The sequence below is a fragment of the Cyprinus carpio genome, chromosome A19 (genome assembly GCF_018340385.1).
Source record: "Cyprinus carpio isolate SPL01 chromosome A19, ASM1834038v1, whole genome shotgun sequence".
Taxonomy (NCBI): Eukaryota; Metazoa; Chordata; class Actinopteri; order Cypriniformes; family Cyprinidae; genus Cyprinus; species Cyprinus carpio.
Window position 1 is genome coordinate 10664374 of NC_056590.1, and position 18737 is coordinate 10683110.

The 18737-nt window shown below is 39.6% G+C and overlaps 1 protein-coding gene across 5 annotated transcripts in view; it reads left to right on the forward strand.

The window, feature by feature from the left end:
* The first annotated feature begins 74 nt into the window (after positions 1-74).
* The window catches only part of ubap2l (ubiquitin associated protein 2-like), a 24758-nt gene continuing 6095 nt past the window's right edge, over positions 75-18737 (forward strand). Inside the window, exons 1-21 of one of the 5 annotated variants that reach the window (XM_042776353.1) lie at positions 75-187; positions 1902-2039; positions 3602-3679; positions 4096-4206; positions 4599-4773; positions 5543-5638; positions 6684-6729; positions 10464-10508; positions 10859-10965; positions 11103-11162; positions 11242-11294; positions 11371-11456; positions 12097-12277; positions 12482-12683; positions 12767-13083; positions 13202-13380; positions 16251-16371; positions 16515-16554; positions 16795-16990; positions 17074-17140; positions 17332-17650. In XM_042776353.1, the coding sequence (XP_042632287.1) occupies positions 1944-2039; positions 3602-3679; positions 4096-4206; positions 4599-4773; positions 5543-5638; positions 6684-6729; positions 10464-10508; positions 10859-10965; positions 11103-11162; positions 11242-11294; positions 11371-11456; positions 12097-12277; positions 12482-12683; positions 12767-13083; positions 13202-13380; positions 16251-16371; positions 16515-16554; positions 16795-16990; positions 17074-17140; positions 17332-17650 (2575 nt within the window). In that variant the 5' untranslated portion in view covers positions 75-187; positions 1902-1943. The other 4 variants (XM_042776352.1, XM_042776355.1, XM_042776354.1 and 1 more) reach the window with 4 other exon arrangements.

The window sequence follows — 18737 nt, forward strand, 5'->3', positions numbered from 1 at the left end:
TTGGGTTTTTGCATTACAAATACCATTACAACTAGAGGGTGACAGATTATATATTGTATAATTGTGTTTTAAGTTGATAGACATCCGTACGTTGTCATCACGTGGTTGGGCTCTGCGCGTGAAGCCGCAGTGGCTGTGATAAACCACGTGACGCGGTGATCCGGGTGTCAGAGTGGAAGAGAAACAGGTAAATTTTGAGTCTCTCGCTTATTGTCTGCGCGAGTCGGTTCGGCCTTGTTGTCGGTTTTGGAGAATCGATTTAGGACGCGAAAGAGTTCGTGTTTTGTTTCCGTCTGATTAGGAGGTCGATAATAAAGCCTCCGTCGGTCGGCGTTATCTCCACGTTTCTGACATCCAGCCGGGTCTTTGGTTAGTACCTCGCCTGTTGTTCATTTTTATCATTCGGGGCCTGTAGGCCTCAGTGAAGCCTCGGTGTCGAGTGTACAGGTGACCCGACGGGAGTGCGCCTCACTCCGGGCGCCGTGTGCCTTCCAGCTGTGCAAACGCAAAATATTATCGTGTCGATAAATCTAAGGAACGATTTACCCACAGTCTTTCAACTAGGCTGAGAAATCATGTAGTTGATTAGCAACCGGAAAACTTTAATTTTTGACCAGCAGCAGTATCATGATGCCCGATAACCGGCCATGAGGTTATTAGACGCGGCCAGAGCGGAAGCCACCCATCATCTAACGTTAGATCTCGTCTGTTTTATGTAACGTATCAAAAATTTTTTAAGACTATATTTAAAACCGCGCGTATGTGTTCATATCGTATCTTTAGATCTGCATGTTTGAGATTATACCGAGTTGCTTTTCCAAGGCCCATCGCCTCGACTTAAGATAGTCCTTCATCTCTTAAGGTTTTTTTCTATTATTAACTAAGTTTAATAGCTTACAGTTTTGTTTACTTTTTAGCCGGTAAGTTGATATGGGATTCCCAGGATGTAGATCTAATGTAGAGCACAACAGGTAAAGTAGGTTACCTGTTGGATGCTCATTTTAGAGATTGATTGGATACTGTGTAGGCACTGTTTTATGTTCCAGTGCATGGAAATGAATGCATTTTATGTGCTTCTATTCCTGGACATTTCCCTTGTTGTATATCTGCTTACGCATCTGGTGTTTTAATTACTGTACGGAAAGGTGTGCGTGCTCAAAAAATATGAAATGACGTGCAGACACTTTCACCCATGGACTGTGTAATGGGTTTCACGTCTCAGTTTGACAGCTTCGTCCTCGCTCTCACCCCGTTCAGAGGCCGTTGAGGGTGTTTTTGTTGAGCTGTGTCCGTTAAAGCACGTCGTCCGTCTGTTTTCCCGCGGCTGGTCCCGCTGTGCGCGTTCTAAAGTGCGCAGTTGCTTTCGGCCACCACATGCCCTGCATTTCCTCATGCGCAGAGCCGCTACACTGGGCTGTTTGGCATAACCACAAATACAATATTTCACAACTTGCAGCAGTTGGATTGATTTTGGTGTCATTTTATCGAAATATCAAGCGTTGCGTGTTTTTTTTTTTTTTTAAGAATTAAAAACAAACCGAGGATGTTGAGCCCCGGAAGCGCGTACATGGTTGACCTGTTGCGGCTTGGCTTGTAAACATCACAAGGTCTTGTTTTTCACGTGCGATAATTGCGCAAAGCCTTTGAAGTTCTAGGAATTTAATTCCTGTTGGTGTTCCGGTAAACTTCGGCCGTCTTTTTATGGGTAGAGCCTCAGGCATGTGACGATGTTTACTTCCAGTTTTGGCTTATCAAAATGGCCACACAAGGTGTAGCGTGTTTGATTGCATGCATGTTTTATGTTAATATGGCTTGTCAAGACCATGTGATGTTTCTAGGATTGTTGTTTATTTTTGGCGAGTTGTCAGTAACATTTTTTTCTACCTGTTTCTCTTTTAAAGGCGTTATTCCTTTGTAAATACTGTTATTTGTATATACTGTAAATGATGACTTCAGTGGGCGGAAGCCGGACCCGGGGCAACTGGGAGCAGACGCAGGGTCAGACACAGAGCCAGTCACAGCACAAGCAGAGGCCCCAGGTGAGTTCTCACACATGAGGTTGTATTGATTAATTTTAGTGATTGGATAAGTTATGTCATACTTCAAAGCCCCTTTAGTCCACCCCAAAAAAACTGGCTACACATCGCCGCCTAAAACTTGCTAGTCTTGGAGCAGAATTGGCATAAATGAATGTGTAAAATAATAAATAACATGTAAATTAGTTGAAAAATGTTGAATGAGGTACTCTTTCCATCTACACAATATATTTACAGATGTTACAAGACTGAATTATGATATTGTTATAACTTCAAAACTATAACATCAAAACTAGGTCTTAAAATCCTGAATTAAATAGTTTGCATGTTAAAATATTTTCTTAAAACTGAAAAGATAAAATCTGTTCTGAATTTATTCTGCAGGTTGCATCTAGTTGCATAGTCTGTTATGTTCCTGTTGTTTGCATTTTTACTGGTCATGATAACCAGGACTATTTCGGATAGAGACCATCAGACAGAGCCTTTTGCTTTGAGTCACTGCAGTCTATCACTCATTCTTCTAAATTAATTTAAGGGCTCTAGGAAAAAATCGTAAATCTATGTCCAAGCAAATGCTAAGTCTGACCTATTTATCCTCTGCTGTAATCTGGCCTGCTTGGGTGGGGGGACATACACAAATTTTATAATTTGTTTTTACATTTTAATGCCCGCTTTCACAGACCAGGCTTAAGCCTAGTCCCAGACTGTCTTAACTGAAAGCAACTTGCACTGACATACCTTAAAATGAGTCAGTGCCATTGATTTGTATCGAGATGCACACCACTAAAGTTTTTTTTTTTCTAAGGCACATTTTAAAAAAACTACTTAAATATCCTATTTTAACTAATTTAACTGTGAAAACAGGCCTGAAAGTATGAATTTAAGCTTAAATGTCATTGCAACAAGCAACTTATAAAAACATATTATAAATGATCATATTGGAATATTCAAGATGCCAGTTCATTTGTAAAGGTTTACATTTGTTCTGTGAACAAGTACAAAAAACACAAGCTAACCAATAGCCATCATACACATAAATTTTGAAGGTATGGCTATTTGAAAGCATCAAGGAAATTAATTGAACTTAAGACTTTAAGGGCTAGATTTACTAAACTGCAAATTTGTGTGAGAGTACAATCCCATTAAAGCGCCGATGGGAGTGGAAAGGTCTACGGGTGATTTACTGAATGCATGAGTTAAAGAACACAGACATAGCCAGTGCATTTCCATAATGACCAACCAGTAAACCGACTACCTCTAACCTTAGCAAATCACCTTTAATAAATTTTGCGTGTGAAAAGGAAACTCCTACAGTTTGGACACCCCTGGCATATGCAATATCGTTAGATGCAAAAATAATTTAATTCACGCCTTTTCATCTCTGTTTTACTGCACGTCTTTAATAAATCCTGACAATAATTTTTTCAATACCAAAAGAGGGATTGCGCTGGTGCTGTTAGTAAATCTGGCCCCAAAACTCATAAATGATGCTGGCAATCATTGGAGTATGTTTCACAACTGCCATGAAATCAGACTTAATCATTTTGTCCTTTTTGTTTATTCAGGCCACCGCTGAGCAGATCCGACTCGCGCAGATGATCTCGGACCATAATGATGCAGACTTTGAAGAGAAGGTCAAGCAGGTGAGTAGGGATGTCGGTGATAATAGCAGGTTCTGCTTTACCTCCATCAAATGGTCCCTTCAATAAAGAAAGTCTTTTTTTGGCAAGTTGTTTGACAGTAGCTTCTAATCAATTTTTCCATGCCCTATTCTGATGTGCCTGTACCTGCAGTGACTTACATTCAGCGCACACAAAATTTCCCTCACTGCTGTCTCTATAGCTCTGACGGGGACTATCTGTGCTAGAGTAAAATTTGAGCTGCTACCGGATGCTCTCTCTCAGTCCCACTCTGAGTTAGAGAGCAACATAAAGCCCAGACAATTCACGGTTCACCCAGTGTTTCCATCAGTCCCCTCAGCCACTTCTGTTTTTTGTTGCCTTCCAAATATATGGCCCAAGTCATACACCCATGTGGATTTTACATTTCTCTTTTCCAGCTGGTTGACATCACAGGAAAGGATCAGGATGAGTCCATGATAGCGCTTCATGACTGCAATGGAGACGTCAACAGAGCCATCAATGTCCTGTTGGAGGGCAGCCCTGACACTGTGAGTTCAGGCTTCAGTTAAAAAGCTGAAATATATATCATTTATATACTCGCATAATATTTAGATTATTTATGAATATTTTGAATTGGTTGTCTTTTTTCAGCTCTCATTTCAATTTGTTTCAGCAGGTTTAATTTTTTAAATTATTTTATTATATAGTTTGTATACGTATAGATATTTCAGGTTTAGTACTTCAACCTTTTTTTTTTTTTTTTTTTAAATTACAAAGTTATCAGGAATGAAACTGAAAAGTTTTTCTATGTAATATTAATAGATTAACTATAACACAGTTTTAAACTTTATCAAAATGTGTGTTTATTATTTATACCTGATTCAAAGTTCCTTATTTCCCGTCCCTCTTTTCCATGTTAAATTTGCCCTTTGCTTTGCAGGACTCATGGGAGATGGTAGGAAAGAAGAAAGGAGTTTCAGGTCAGAAGGAAAGCGCACAGACAGATGGAGGAGATGAAGGCAAGGAGAACCGAGAGAAAGGAGGAGAAAGAGATGTGGCACGTCGCCGAGGAGGGGCCCCACGCAGGGGCCGTGGAGCCAGCCGCGGGCGAGAGTGTGAGTGGAGAAATTACTTATGCTTTTGTTGCTACTCATTTTATTCTGAAAGATATCTTCACATAGTTTTCCCAATTAAATGAGACATTAATTTAAAAAATTCAACATTTGCTTTGGGCCATTTAAGAGAAATGTACTTTCTTAGTCTGCAGTCAGCCTCAGGACAGACTGCAGCACACCACAAACCCCTCACTGCTCGCTCTATAGTGCTGAAGGGACAGTGTGTGCCACAGTAAAGTCTGAGCTGCTACCGGATACTCTCTCTCAGCCTCAGTCTGAGGTAGAGAGCAACATAAGGCTCATATACTTTGACTCAAGTCTTGTGGTTTTTATAATCTGACATTGATGGGCTGCCCAGTCAAAGTGAGGTAATGAGAAAACGTAATATGCTATTCCTGAACACATAAAACGTGTAAAAGTACACCAAGTGTTTTGTTGCTCTTGGTTTTGTGCAACATCAATATTCTGATACTTTTACAATGAAGGCTGCTTTTAACCTTCCTCAATATAAAGCGCGCATGTCACTTAATGGGATTATTTGAGTGCAATAACCAATGATATAAAAAATTGTATAAAAAAAAAAATAGTAAATCAAGGATAATGTCCAAGGAAAGTGTCTTTTGTGTTGAGACTTCTTGGAAACTAGAACAAGGCTTCTTGGGTTTCTCTTTTGTAGAAGTATTTACATTTATTACATTTATATTGTGTGTATACATATATATATATATATATGTATGTGTATATTCCATTCTTTGTTTCCTCTCTTCAGTCCGTGGGCAGGAGAATGGGTTGGATGGGGCCAAGGCAGGTGGAGTTGCAGGCAGAGGAATGGAGCGAGGCCGTCGGGGAAGAGGCAGAGGAAGAGGTAAGTACTAGGGGTGTAACGGTTCAGTTTGTATCACCGTTTTAGAATCACAGTTTCAATATTGTTTGGCACGTTGCTATATTTAGGGAAAAAATGACTATAACAGATTATCTAACTTCAAGCAACAGCACAAATAGATACAATAGAGCAAAGATACAATAAAATAAACAGTGCTTTCAGGTTTTTTAGTTAGGTCTAACTGTAGTTTTTAGCTACAGAAATTGAACAAAGTAATCAAATGTAAAATAACATTGCATATTAGACTGTATAAATTAAAGATAAATCCTCATTAAAGTTACAATCAAGATTCAGTCAACAGCAGTGAGTGATTTCCTGGTCTTTTCCTTGTCTTTTGTTGTTTAACATTAAAAACTTAAGACTATGCACGGATCCAGTACACTGATACTGTACCTACAAACGACTATGTCTGCTAGGATACTGACCAAGATGGTTTTTGTGTGAATGTCCAATCAAACAAGACTCAATATTTGTGCACTCTCTGAGCACACAAAAATCTCCTCACTGCACGTGCGATTTCTCATTCATGTCTTCTGGCTCTTGAATTTTTAAACTGGCAAGGCTTGATGAGATTAGTTTAAACGGATAGCAGCGTGTGCTGTTCAAGTCTCACATGCGCGATCAACACCCAGGTGATGACCACATAAATGACTGCTCATATTCCAGCATACGGCACTCGCATTGAACAAAGTTTACAAAGAGTGAATTGTTTTTACAAGGGTTTTTTTTTTTTGTTCTTAATCGCTGTTGTTGAAATGTGTTGGGAAGCCAGAATGCGTATCCATCGACAGAAACATACAATAGACGAACTCTGTCTGTTTTAAGTGTTGTTATTTTTAACAAACCAAATTACAGATGCCTTGTCAGATTTAAGTTGAACCATGGTTGCAGAACAGTACAGTGTGAAGGGGTGTTTTTTTGTTTTTAAAGAGCTGTTACACCCCTAGTAAGTACCACTATTGATAATGGTTCACTAGAATGAAAATGGTAAGTGGTTTTGGTTTGACCTCATCTTTCTTTCCTGCAGGTGGAGCTGGAAGGCGAGGTGGGAGATTTTCAGCTCAGGGCATGGGGTAAGTATGTGTTCTTCCATTAAGATCTTTACTGTTTTTGCATGTTCTCTAGAGATCTCCCAGATTGGCAGATTCTAGGAAATGCTAATGGTGTCCAGCTAGCAAAAATTCTAAATCCTCTGCTTCAAAAACGGTTGAAGATATGATGCAAATTCTTTGTAGAGAGAGCTGTTCTGTTGAGTCCAGCCTGCTGGGTTTAAGGCCTGCTGGTGTGCTTATCTTGAGACTCTATGCGCATTTATATCCTGTAAACCGTAAAGAATTGAGCATGTTTTCCATGTAGTGGTTTAACCAGGTAAGTAAGAGTTATTGTGGGTTTATTTGCTGCTTTTTGGTGCTATGCCTTTTTAGGCTTCAGGGCTCAATGCTAAGGATTTTTTTCTACTGGCCCGGTTGGACCAGTGCTTCAAATTTTCACTGGCCCTGCCAAAAAAATAAATTAAATAGTTGCTGTTATCATTATAATTTTGACCCACACTATATTTTATTCCAATAAATAAGCCAGTATGACACCAACATTTTAGATACCAAATACATTTTACACTTCTCGATTGTAATGTCTATGCAACAGCAAAAACTACTAGCCTGACAAATATAAAGTTCAAACATTATTAAAGACAAGTGAAAAGTCAGTAAACAAGAACAAATTAATAAATTACAAGCAATAGCACAACTGAATATATAGAACAAAGATACAAATGAAAGATGCTTTAGGAAAAACAGCAGGAGGCTGAACTAGAATACAAATTCACTCTCTGACAGCAGGTGGTGCTTATGGAACAGCAGTAATACAGCGTTTCCTTGGTTACAGCTGTAAATAAAGCAGTATAGCTGTAATCAACACTACTTTAAATGCATTATACAGAGGCTAAATGGAAACCCAATGTGAACTTTGCTGAAGACTTTGCTTTGAAGTCAGTTCCACACAGAGACCCCCAATTCAATATTTAGGATTTTCTTCAAATGTTTTTGCACATTGTGAACTGTGATCTTGCTCTGCCTGCTACAGTATTTTCTCCTCTTTGTGTCCGTCTTCAGCATATCTGACCTCCGTTAATGGCCATTTACACACTTAGTAATATTTCCACCCAAATTACATTAAATTTGTAGTTGCATTCATTACATTTTTTAAATGACTGCATGCAGTTTGTGCAAGTCCGGAACAGAGAACTGTTGAAATAAAACAAATAAACGGCCAGTACATGTATACTCCACTGTATAAAGTAAATCTAGATTAATAGCTAATTAATACCTAATAACTAATTAAGCTACAAAGTTACTCGCCAAGATGGGTATTTTGACACTCTTATGTATTTGTCCATTCAAGACGCATCTCTCTGTGTGCGCTGTACACACAGAACGCAGCGCACAAGTACTGAATTGAGTTGTCTTTCACGTCTTGAATGTTTTTAAATTAGCAAGGCTTAAAAACTAGTGCAAATGAAAAACGTTCATGGCGTCGCAGCAGTCGTCCAATCGGTCTAGGGGTGCTACAAACTTATTTTGTTAATCGATTAATCTAACGATTATTAGTACGATTAATCAACTAATCGTTGATTTTCACTGATTAATCAGACATTGATTATTGAGCTTTTGCAATTAGTTAAAATACTGAGTTATACACATTCTAACAAATAATTAATAACTTCAGCTTTTGAAAATCATTGTAATTAAATTATTATACAATAAATTTATACAAATAAATATATTTGGCACAAAAAGAGATAAAAAAAAAAAAAACAGAAAAAATCATTCACCATTTAGTTAGCTATATGAAAGTCACTGAATGACATCATTCTGCCTGGCATCTCCTTTTGTAAGTCATATGGATAAGAAGCAAAATAAAGGTAAGTGATAAGATGTCTATTTATGGATAAGCTATTTTATTCACAACATAATCTCTCTTAAAATACGTTATAGGCTTATGATAATCAAAACAGTCCTGAGCTAGATCAAGTTTTGATCTCTGCAAACCAAACTATCACTTTAATGAAATATTTTTTCCCACTAATAAAAAGATTGTATCATTAGCTAGCTCCACACTGGAGAGCTGATTTATAACAGAAAATCAAGTTGTAATTCTAACTGAAAGAGACACTGACTATGTTTTTCATGTTTAATACTGTAAAGCTGCTTGATTTTAAGGCTGTCTGTTGCATAAAGTGTACTGTGTAAATAAACGTAACGTGACGTGACTGGAGTACTGAACTGCAGAGCTCGTACAAATATCCACATCGCTATAATCGGATGCGTTTTTAACTGCTGCTTTCACACCACTGTCAGTTTTTGATGTTTTTGTTATTGAGAGGAAAGCGCACAGCATATGTTTACATAATCATCCAAATGTCGCTCCCCAGCTTCAGGTTTGGTTCTGCTCCGTTTGCTCTGAAGCACTGTCTTCTCTTGAATTGCATCAGGAGGGCTGAATTACAGTCTTGCGCTACAGCGCCACACTGGTCAAACCGCGTTATTGTAGGGTCTTACATTAGGTCATATGAGTTCAAACGACTACAGCAAAAAAAATTTGTCTACCTTTTTTTTTTTTTTTTTTTTTTTTTTTTTTTTTTTTTTTTGTCGATAATGTAAACTAAACGTTCCAGCCCTAAATCGGGCTAGTGACAAATTCATCAACTGTCCCGAGTGTGTTTCACGATGGGCCCCGGCCATCGGGCAGTCCTTATTGTCGAGCCCTGGGCTTGTTGATGACGGTTCACTAAATTGGTGGCAAATAGGGATGGGCAGTAGAAATACAGGTAGATAGGTCAACCTCTAGAAATCGGAATCATTTCTATTGCTGTTATCAAAATGCCATGTCAGAGTGCAGGGAATGTATGTTGCCCTCACTTCATATTTGGAAAGAAAAAGAGCAAACTTGTTAAAGCAGTATGATACGGAAGTGAAGTTCTCACGTTTTAGTATCTGCACCTTCAGTTCCATTGTCAACATGAAATGAGAAGCGTTTATATTCAGTGAGTAACCTCAGGTATAGAAAAATGCATTGCTATTCAAATATTTGGATTTTATTGTATTTATATTTTGTTCATTTATTGCGTTTTTTTTTTTTTTTTTTTTTTTTTTTTTGAGAGAGAGAGAGATTTAATACTTTTAAAAATGAAGGTGTAGATTTTCTGCATAGATTTGTTGCTTGCTCCTAACAGTAACCAAGATGCATTTTAATACTTTTGAAGTGGCATTACAAGCATAAAAATGTTTGTCTTTCATACTTTTGTTTAGAAATATTAGAGGAGTTTCAATCTAAGCGTCTAGTTTAGCTTTTTACTGCAATATTCAGTAGTCTAGAATCTAGTCATATTAAGCCCCTGGACCGGTTTTCTGTTTCTGTCAAGGCCGTCTGGTCCCTTTTCTTTGACTTGCAGTCAGGCTTCTTACTGGCCCCTTTCGCTTGTTTGGTTTGAAGTGTGCTTTTGGATTTTGCATGTTTGGTTTTCAACTCTTGGCCTCCGAACCTGCAGAGTACCACCAGTTTAGCATTGTTTGAGTTGGCAAGTCACACCACTAGCTTAGCTGTTTCATTCTAAAGCATTGTCTCATTCTTTTACACCTGTAGAGCAGGTGTGGTGGTTTGACCAGTAATGGACATGAGCATGACGGTTGCCATCGCTCTCTCTCTGTCTCGCGCACACACTCAAGCACATCTTTGTTCACACCATGCACCCTCGTCTTTCTGCCTGTGTTGAGTTGCTTGTAATTCTCCCTGTTGTTTCTCCCTAAAGCCAGATTGATAAGAGCCCCAGATATGATTTGTCAGGAGATGAGAGGTGAGTTAAATACATTTATGAGCGTGTTGGTTTTGTCTGTGTAGGATCAAAAGGGTTTATAGCGATTAGTTATTGAAGAATGCATCAGTTTGAGCTTCATATGTGTTTATTTTCCACCGGTTTGTTTTCCGGGTTTGAGTGTTTGGAAAGCACATTTGCGTCTTTGGTGTAATTGCAATTAGCACGACATAGGAGGTTTTTTTTTTTTTTTTTTTTTTTTTTTTTAAGTCTTAGTGGAACTGTTGGAGTGATTTTTGCACATTGTTATTGATGGTCGCTGACATTATTTCTTGCCTTCCTCATTCACTCAATGTTTGCTCAAAAAACAAAATTTTCATTTGTTTTTTTAGTACGTTTAACCCAGCGGACTACACTGAGCCAGCCCAAACAGAAGAGAGCTACACAAGCGGCAGCACTTGGAGTAACACGGGCAACCTGGAACCTGAGGATGGAAACAGTGAGTGATGCCATAAGTGTCTCTTGTAAACCCCTCCTCCAGTTCCCGTCAATGTTGGCCTTTCATCAGGCTGAAGTACACAGTTCATTTAAAACACATGTAAGGGTGGATGTTCTGACATGAATCTGTTTCCACAGGGCTCGAGTTTACAGGTGGAGAGGGAACAAACTATCCTCGCAAGTTTGACTCCGCCCCTGGTGAGTCTTGAATTGGCTGTTTTGCTAAGGATTTGTTCACCTGTTGTCATTGTAAGTGAGCTAAATATCTGTATAACAGGTGCTTGGAGAACTGCCACAGAGGAGTGGGGCATGGAGGACTGGAATGAGGATGTGAGTATTTGAACCGATACTAAAAACCTGCTTTTCAGTTAAGACTGCGCAAATCTAACTCTTGTTCTCTTTTTAGTTGTCAGAGACCAAGATATTCACTGCCTCCAGTGTGGTGTCCATGCCCATTCCACAGGAGAATGTCACCATTACAGCTGGACAGAGGTAAGCCAGTGGCTATTTCAGGGCATCTGTGAAATTCGCTTGCCATATAAAACTATTTTGGCCTGTCATACCATTCAGAAGTTTGGGGTTGTTTTTTTGTTCTTATGGTAATGAAGGCTGCGTTTTTGAACAAAAATACAGTAAAAACATTTTAATTAAAACAAATGTTTAAATGTATTTAGTATTTAAACATAATTTGAAATATAATTTATTCATGATGTGGCTGAGTTTTCAGAAGCCATTGCTCCAGTCCTCAGTGTCACATGGTATTTCAGGAGTCTTTCTAATATGCTGATTTGCTCAAGAAACATTTCTGTTTTGTTGAACCGTTATGCTGCTTAATATTATTGTGGAAACTGTGACACTTTATTTATACTTTTATTATTTTTTTTAACAAAATGCATCCTAGCTGAATAAGTATATGTAATTTTTTTTTAAAAAAGTCCTGCTAACCCCAAATATTTGAATGGTCACTACTGTTGAAAGTCTACATTTTGAATGCAGGCTATTCTTCTATTTAGAAGGAATGCAATTTCAATAATACTGTGCTGTCTAGATTTTCACAACCCAATTTTAAATATTTATACGACTGCGGTCGTGGCATATGAGAACGTTATGGACAAACTTGTTTAATGTTCAGGATTGATCTGGCGGTGTTGCTGGGGAAGACACCTCCCTCCTCTTCCTCAGAGGCAGAGCCTGCTTCGCTTGAAGGCCCACAGCCACCATCTCTGTCTCAGTCTCTTGTGTTCAGCAACTCAAAGCAGACAGCAGCACTGTCCCAGTCCTCCTCCAGTGCTCCTTACAGCCAGCACAGCATGGTGAGCAAGATGTCAAATGAAGTCATACAGGTCTTGTCATAGCTGTTTTTAAGGGCCAGTTGTATTTGTTTTTTGTTTTTTTTTTGGGAGGGGGGCAGTTGTATTGGCCAGTTGGCACTCAGTACTGGAATTTTTGTTATCGTACTTAAATTAATTGGTGGCAGCCAAAACATTAGCATTTAGCATTCTCTGTTCTTACCTCAGGTAAGCATGCTTAGTAAGGGTTTCGGTGATGTTGGCGATCCAAAAGGAACCACTGGAGGCTCCACAACTGGTTCTCAATTTCTGGAGCAGTTTAAGACGGCCCAGGCTTTGGCCCATCTAGTGGCCCAGCACTCACAGAGTGGCACACCCAATGCTGGTCCTTCTACCTGGGATACCAGCCCCCCTACACTGGGGCAATATGGTAAGGGGACTGACGTGGTTTGAATAACTTCTATGATTGTTCAGACCTCTGTGTGTAGTTTTATTCTTTCTTTGTGTCTGCAGATATGAAATCTCATACGGAGCCTGTGCACAGTCCCTTCACCAAACGGCAGCCCTACAAGCCCACCTCCACTTCCTCCTCAATGGATGCCTTCTTGCAGGACAAAGCCACACCTGCTTCTACCACCTCAGCCCTGCCCTCTCAGTCCACTCCATCATCACTGCCCCAGGCCATCACCACCCCTGTCCCCAAACCCTCAGGACCCACCCCAGGTCAGCAGAACTCTTCCAGCCCAGCCGACCCTCAGGCATCCAGCCCCCTCCCCCTGCAGCAGCACAAACTAAAACAGCAGAAGAAGAGGGCTTCCATCTCAACCAAGGTCATGATTCTCCAAGTTTGTTGTGGTCTATGTCGCTATTTTTGGGAATAATGGGATTGATCAACTTTGCCTTATAGACCTGATTATCTATTTACTCAAATGTTGTGGTGATTTGCAGATTCCAGCCCTAGCAGTGGAGATGCCAGGCTCTGCGGATATATCTGGGCTCAACCTGCAGTTTGGAGCATTACAGTTTGGCTCTGAACCGGTGCTTCCAGAGTATGATGCCCCTGCAGCTGTTGCCACGACGACACCAGGCAACCAAGGCCAGAACAGCCTTTACACAAGTGCTAGCAAGTGAGTATTTCATGTCTGAGTAAGACTGTCAGACTAAAGCTTTTATCCTAATACATTTATAGTTTCAAGCGCAGTATCTAGGCTGTACGATTTTGGGGAAAAAAATTTTCTTTTAAAAGCACCATGTCTGCTGTTCTCTTTCTGTTATTTGTCCAAAATTTGTGACTATATCAATGTAATAAAAATAAGAGTAATAAAATATAGGGGTGTAAGAAAATATCGATACACGTATTGCCATATTTTGTTTGGCGATACTGTATCGATTCTCAAAAACGGAATATCGATATTTAAAAAATCATACAAGATTCATTACAGTTGTTTCGTTTTGAGTTCATATCCTGACCACTAGATAGCAGTCTTCATCTCTGAACTTAAACAGTGACCGGAAATACTCGCATTAAGGCACGCCACTATCGTTAGCGTTAATATAGTTCGCTGCCAGTAATAGAGGATGAAAGAATTGTTCCAGTTCCCGCCTCGGTGTACAAATTGTGCCGTCATTTGGGCTTTTGTGGTAATGTCTGACCCGGGACCGTGGTGCGGGTGGCACCTCTGTTCCACCGCTTGCTGTGTCCCGTGTGAAGAGCCTTTGCGTGGGGTGCGGCGGGCATTAGGGTTGCCACGCTGCTGCAGCTTTTTCTCGTGGTGGGGGTGTTTTGTGCAGTTGGGGCGTCACCGTCTCGGTGATTCCACACGGAACATAAATACAAACCGAAAAACCTGTGAATTCTAAGTCGAAAGGTTCTGAGAATGTTCAACATCTATATTTATTTTATTGTTTTACTGTTGTTTTGTTTTCTTTAGGAATCCTGCAAGAACTTTTTATTGATATTAAGCAGATGTAATTTTTTGTTCAAATCAAAGTGTTATGACATTGTCACAATTGTAAACTTAAACTGTGAACCTTTAAAGCAGGGTCATTTCATAAAATACATTTTATACATTTAACTAAAGAATCCTGCAAGCTCTTGAATTTTCCCCTCTTTACTCGTACTGCACAAAAAGTGGTTCAATAACGCTGAATATTACAGGGACTGATTATTGCAAATGCAGATCCCAGTATGTTCTGGTCAATTTTTTTATTTATTTTTAAGGTTTGCATATGGTGGTATGTTCTTAATGACAGCTTTCCTAAAAAATATATCCTATTCCTAAAATAAGAATTATCACAATATATCGCCTTGTTTAAAGTACTATATCATATTGCAATCCCTGTATTGTGATGCGTATCATATCGCCAGATTTTTGCTGATACACAGCCCTAATAAAATATGAATGTCAAAAAGACATAAAATATTAAACACTGTTACTATTGTAATATCTCACTACAATTTTAAACACTTTTAAATACTACTGTGTTTCGTTATTTTTAAAATGTTAAACCATCTGTTTTTTTGTTTGCTGTGGAAAACCACAGGGAGCTCTTAAACCAGGGATCCTCAAATCTGGCCCACGAGATCCACTTTCCTGCATAGTTTAGCTCTAACCCTAACCAAACACACCAGAACATGTTAATCAGTGGCTACGTTTACATGCACAATTTTTGGTTCAATCGGACTGAATTCAGTATAAACCGCTGTGCCTGCTGCTCGTATCACGCAAAAAAAAAAGCCCCTCCCCTCGCCAAAACCGGGTTGCCTGTGGAGGAGTATCCAAAACAAGGTTGTCCTGCTCCACTACGCAGTTGCTGAGTGAAAGGAGAGTTTTATAATGACAGGACACGCATTTATACAACACTTTATTCAAAAGGAAGAGCCTCTTGGTCTGCGTGTCAGACGTCATTACATTATTTCTGCATCATTGAACATGCGCAGTCCTTTCAGTTTCGTGGTTCAATCCGATCAAGTGTTTATATGCACTCTCAACTGCATTAGAAGAGGAATAAACCACCCCCTTCAATCCGATTCGAAATTTAATTCTGATCGAGCTCAATCGGATTGATTAAGGTGTTGTTTACATGGAGGCTTTTCAGTCCGATTGAGCCGTCAATCCGATTACAAACGGATTTTTGGTTGCATGTAAATGTAGCCAGTGTCTTCAGGATCATTAGAAAGTCACAGGTAGTTTGATCAGGATTGTATCCAAACTCTGCAGCGCATTGGCCCTCCAGGGCAAGATTTGAGGAACCCTGCCTTAAAGGGTGTTAAGCCCTATTCGGACGGTAGTTGTTTCTCAGGGGGACATAAAGGATTTACACCATTAACGGGGCAGTTGGTGATTTTTAAAGGGTTAGTTCACCTCAAAATGAAAATTGTCATTAATTACTTACCCTCATGTCGTTCCAAACCCGTAAGACCTTCGTTTATCTTCGGAACACAAATTAAGATATTTCTAAGCATACATTTATAAGCGTAAAGCTTGCCACAGCGCTCCGGCAGAAGTAATGGATGCGCCTGTATGTTTCGGAGCATGACCACGATCATGTGACTATGTAAGACACACGGTTTGTAGGATTACAAACTCGGACATCCACCACAAATTTATGTTCATCCGAAAGCATGTTTAATCACTAAGGAGCTATAGAGATTTATTTTCTACAGATGTCCCCATGAGAAACAATTAGCATCCGAATAGGGTTTTGTTGACAACAAAGGTTTAATAAGCGCTTCTCTTTACAAATTTGGAAAGATGGTTGGCGCATGTTGCTTTCCATAAATGTACAGGGATGTGAGCTGATCAGAGAAGCTGAAAACCCTGGATCACAGGCTGCTCCTGTCTAAAAGAACATGTAATTGCACATTAACATGCTGCACATTTTATCACAGCCTTTAAGACTTAATCGCAGTGATTTCAGTTTTACTTGGATTATGCTGTCCTAACAGTAACACAATCATATAATTTATATTGATGTTTTTCTGGTTTGTCCACAGTGAGCAAGCAACAGCCCTGTCCAACCCCAGTCAGATGGAGCTTTATGAGCCAAGAGCCAGCCAGACACGGCGCTACCCTCCTTCTGTGTCCTCATCACCACAGAAAGACATTCAGTCCAAGGTGAGATTCAGTCTAAACACAAGCAGCCCATAGCTGTCTGTCAGTTTACCACCATGAGGTTTTTTTTTTTTTTTTTTTTTTTTTTTTTTTTTTTTTGTGAAAATGATGCTTCTTCTAAGCTAAACTTTTCTTTCTGATTACAGAATGGGTTCAATTCGATGCAGACATCACAATCTCTGGAAGGTATAAATTTAAAAATCAATAACTTTAAAAATAAAAAGTTTTAAAAATCAGAATCCACCCAACTTTAAAGAGCTTGAGCATTTAAAGCAGCAGATGACATTACTGCTGTGCACACCAATGAACAGAATGTAATTGCCCGTTGGTGTGTACACTAATATAGTTATTATAGTTAACGCTCTTGTTGTGAACAAGTCTCATACAACTGATAAAACTTGTTAAATATCCCATTATTGTTCCTAGCTGCAGCAGGCTCTGCAGTGCCCGTGAAACCAGTGTCCGAATCAGTCGTCCCACCATCGGTTTCCAACATATCCTCATTGGCTGACCCCTCATCAGGTCCTCCTTCCCTGCTGACTACATCCAGTCAAACACCTCTCAGTGCTCTTGGACACGAAGACGGCTCACCCAGCTCACTGGCCCCTCCTCAGCACAATAAGTATGGCATTTTGTGTTTGCATTACTTCAGTTCAGTGTGTCTAGATAAGAGAGATGCTAATAATACTGTATGTTTCCCATCAGCTCCCTCCCTTCACAGCAAAACAGTTTGGCACCTTCTTCAGTTCGCACTTCAAACACAAGCCTACTGGTGAGTTCGCCACTAAATGTTATAAGTACAGAGCAAAGTGAACATGAAGTCAATATTGTGTGTGTTGGTAATGCATAGTCTTATTTTGCCCAACTCATCTGTCTACTTATTGTGAAAATATAATTACTTGATCTTCTTCATGACTAATTTACATTTTAAATTTAAATCTCCCTTGTCACTGTGTCTCCCAGCACCCAAGTGTGGACGGCGATTCCAGCTTGCACTCCTCGTCCTTCTCATCGGTCTCTGTTGTGGCTTCTTCTTCAGTTCCTTCAGCTACTTCAGCAGGCCCTGTTTCCCACAGTGGCCCCATTCCCCCCTCTTCTTCTGTCAGTTCAGTCTCTGCGCAGTCTGCCCTGGGCCCGGTCAGCAGTCTGACCTTGGGATTGAACAGTGGTGCTGGTGTGGTTTCAATGGTCCCCCCTACGGCTGCTGCATCTTCATCATCATCTGCTGCCTTGGCCACTGCGGCACCTTCATCTGCCTTGTCTCGCAGCACGGCTGCCTCAGGTAAGAATTGCAGTTAGAGTTGGACAATATGACCTGAATCTTTTATACTGTGACATGAAATTATATTTTTTTGCCATCAAAAAGACTAGAATTATTTCATACGTTAAAAAAAAAGTTAAAAAAATTAAATGTATATTTAAAAAGTATGAATATGTATTTGTTTGAGAAGGCTTTCCTTCAAACATTGGATGGACCTGTGGTCAGGGTACTGCTCAAGTTCACTAAACACTTTGCAGCTGTTCTGTATACCCATTGTGTTATACACATTTTGTCTTTGATAACTGAAAATGCGTGAAAATAAATACTAACTTAGTTCCATGTTTAAAAAAAAAAAAAAAAAAAGCAGGATAGTTCACCCAAAAATGAAAATTGTCATGAATTACTTGCTCTTGTTCCAAACAATGTTGTTCCAAACCCGTAAGACCTTTGTTAATCTTCAGAACACAAATTAAGATATTTTTGATAAAATCTGCATAGACAGCAATGCAACTGAAACGTTCAAGGCCCAGAAACGTTGTAAGTGACATCTTCTCTTACCTGTCAGTCTCTGCCGCCCACCAGAGACTGAGTACCATGATGCATGTGTGTGCATTCCTCTGCTTGTAAACAAGGTGCAGCCCGTGCATGTTCTACGTCATAACACCAGCTCCTGCTTCAGCAGCAGCATCACGCAAGAGTCGTGGTACCCTCCTGAACGTGGTTGAACCACCTATTTTGTCAATGTCCTTACTACCTTTCTGGGCCTTGAACATTTCAGTTGCGTTGCTGTCTATGCAGGGTCAGAAAGCTCTCAGCTTTCATCAGAAATTTCTTAATTTGTGTTCCGAAGATGAACGACGGTTTTGCGGGTTTGGAATGACATGAGTGTAAGTAATTCATTTTTGGGTGAATTATCCCTTTAAAGTCACTGGGCTTTTGGCGATTATTAATCTGTAGTAATGCGTAGATGTTACTGATTTTACCGGATGACCCATTGTTTGTTTAGCTAGAAAAAAAAAAAAGCTATTTCTTGGAATAAATTAATGCATTTTCAGCATGTACAGATATGATCAGTATCCCTTTTCTTATCTCAGATGTGTAAAACTAA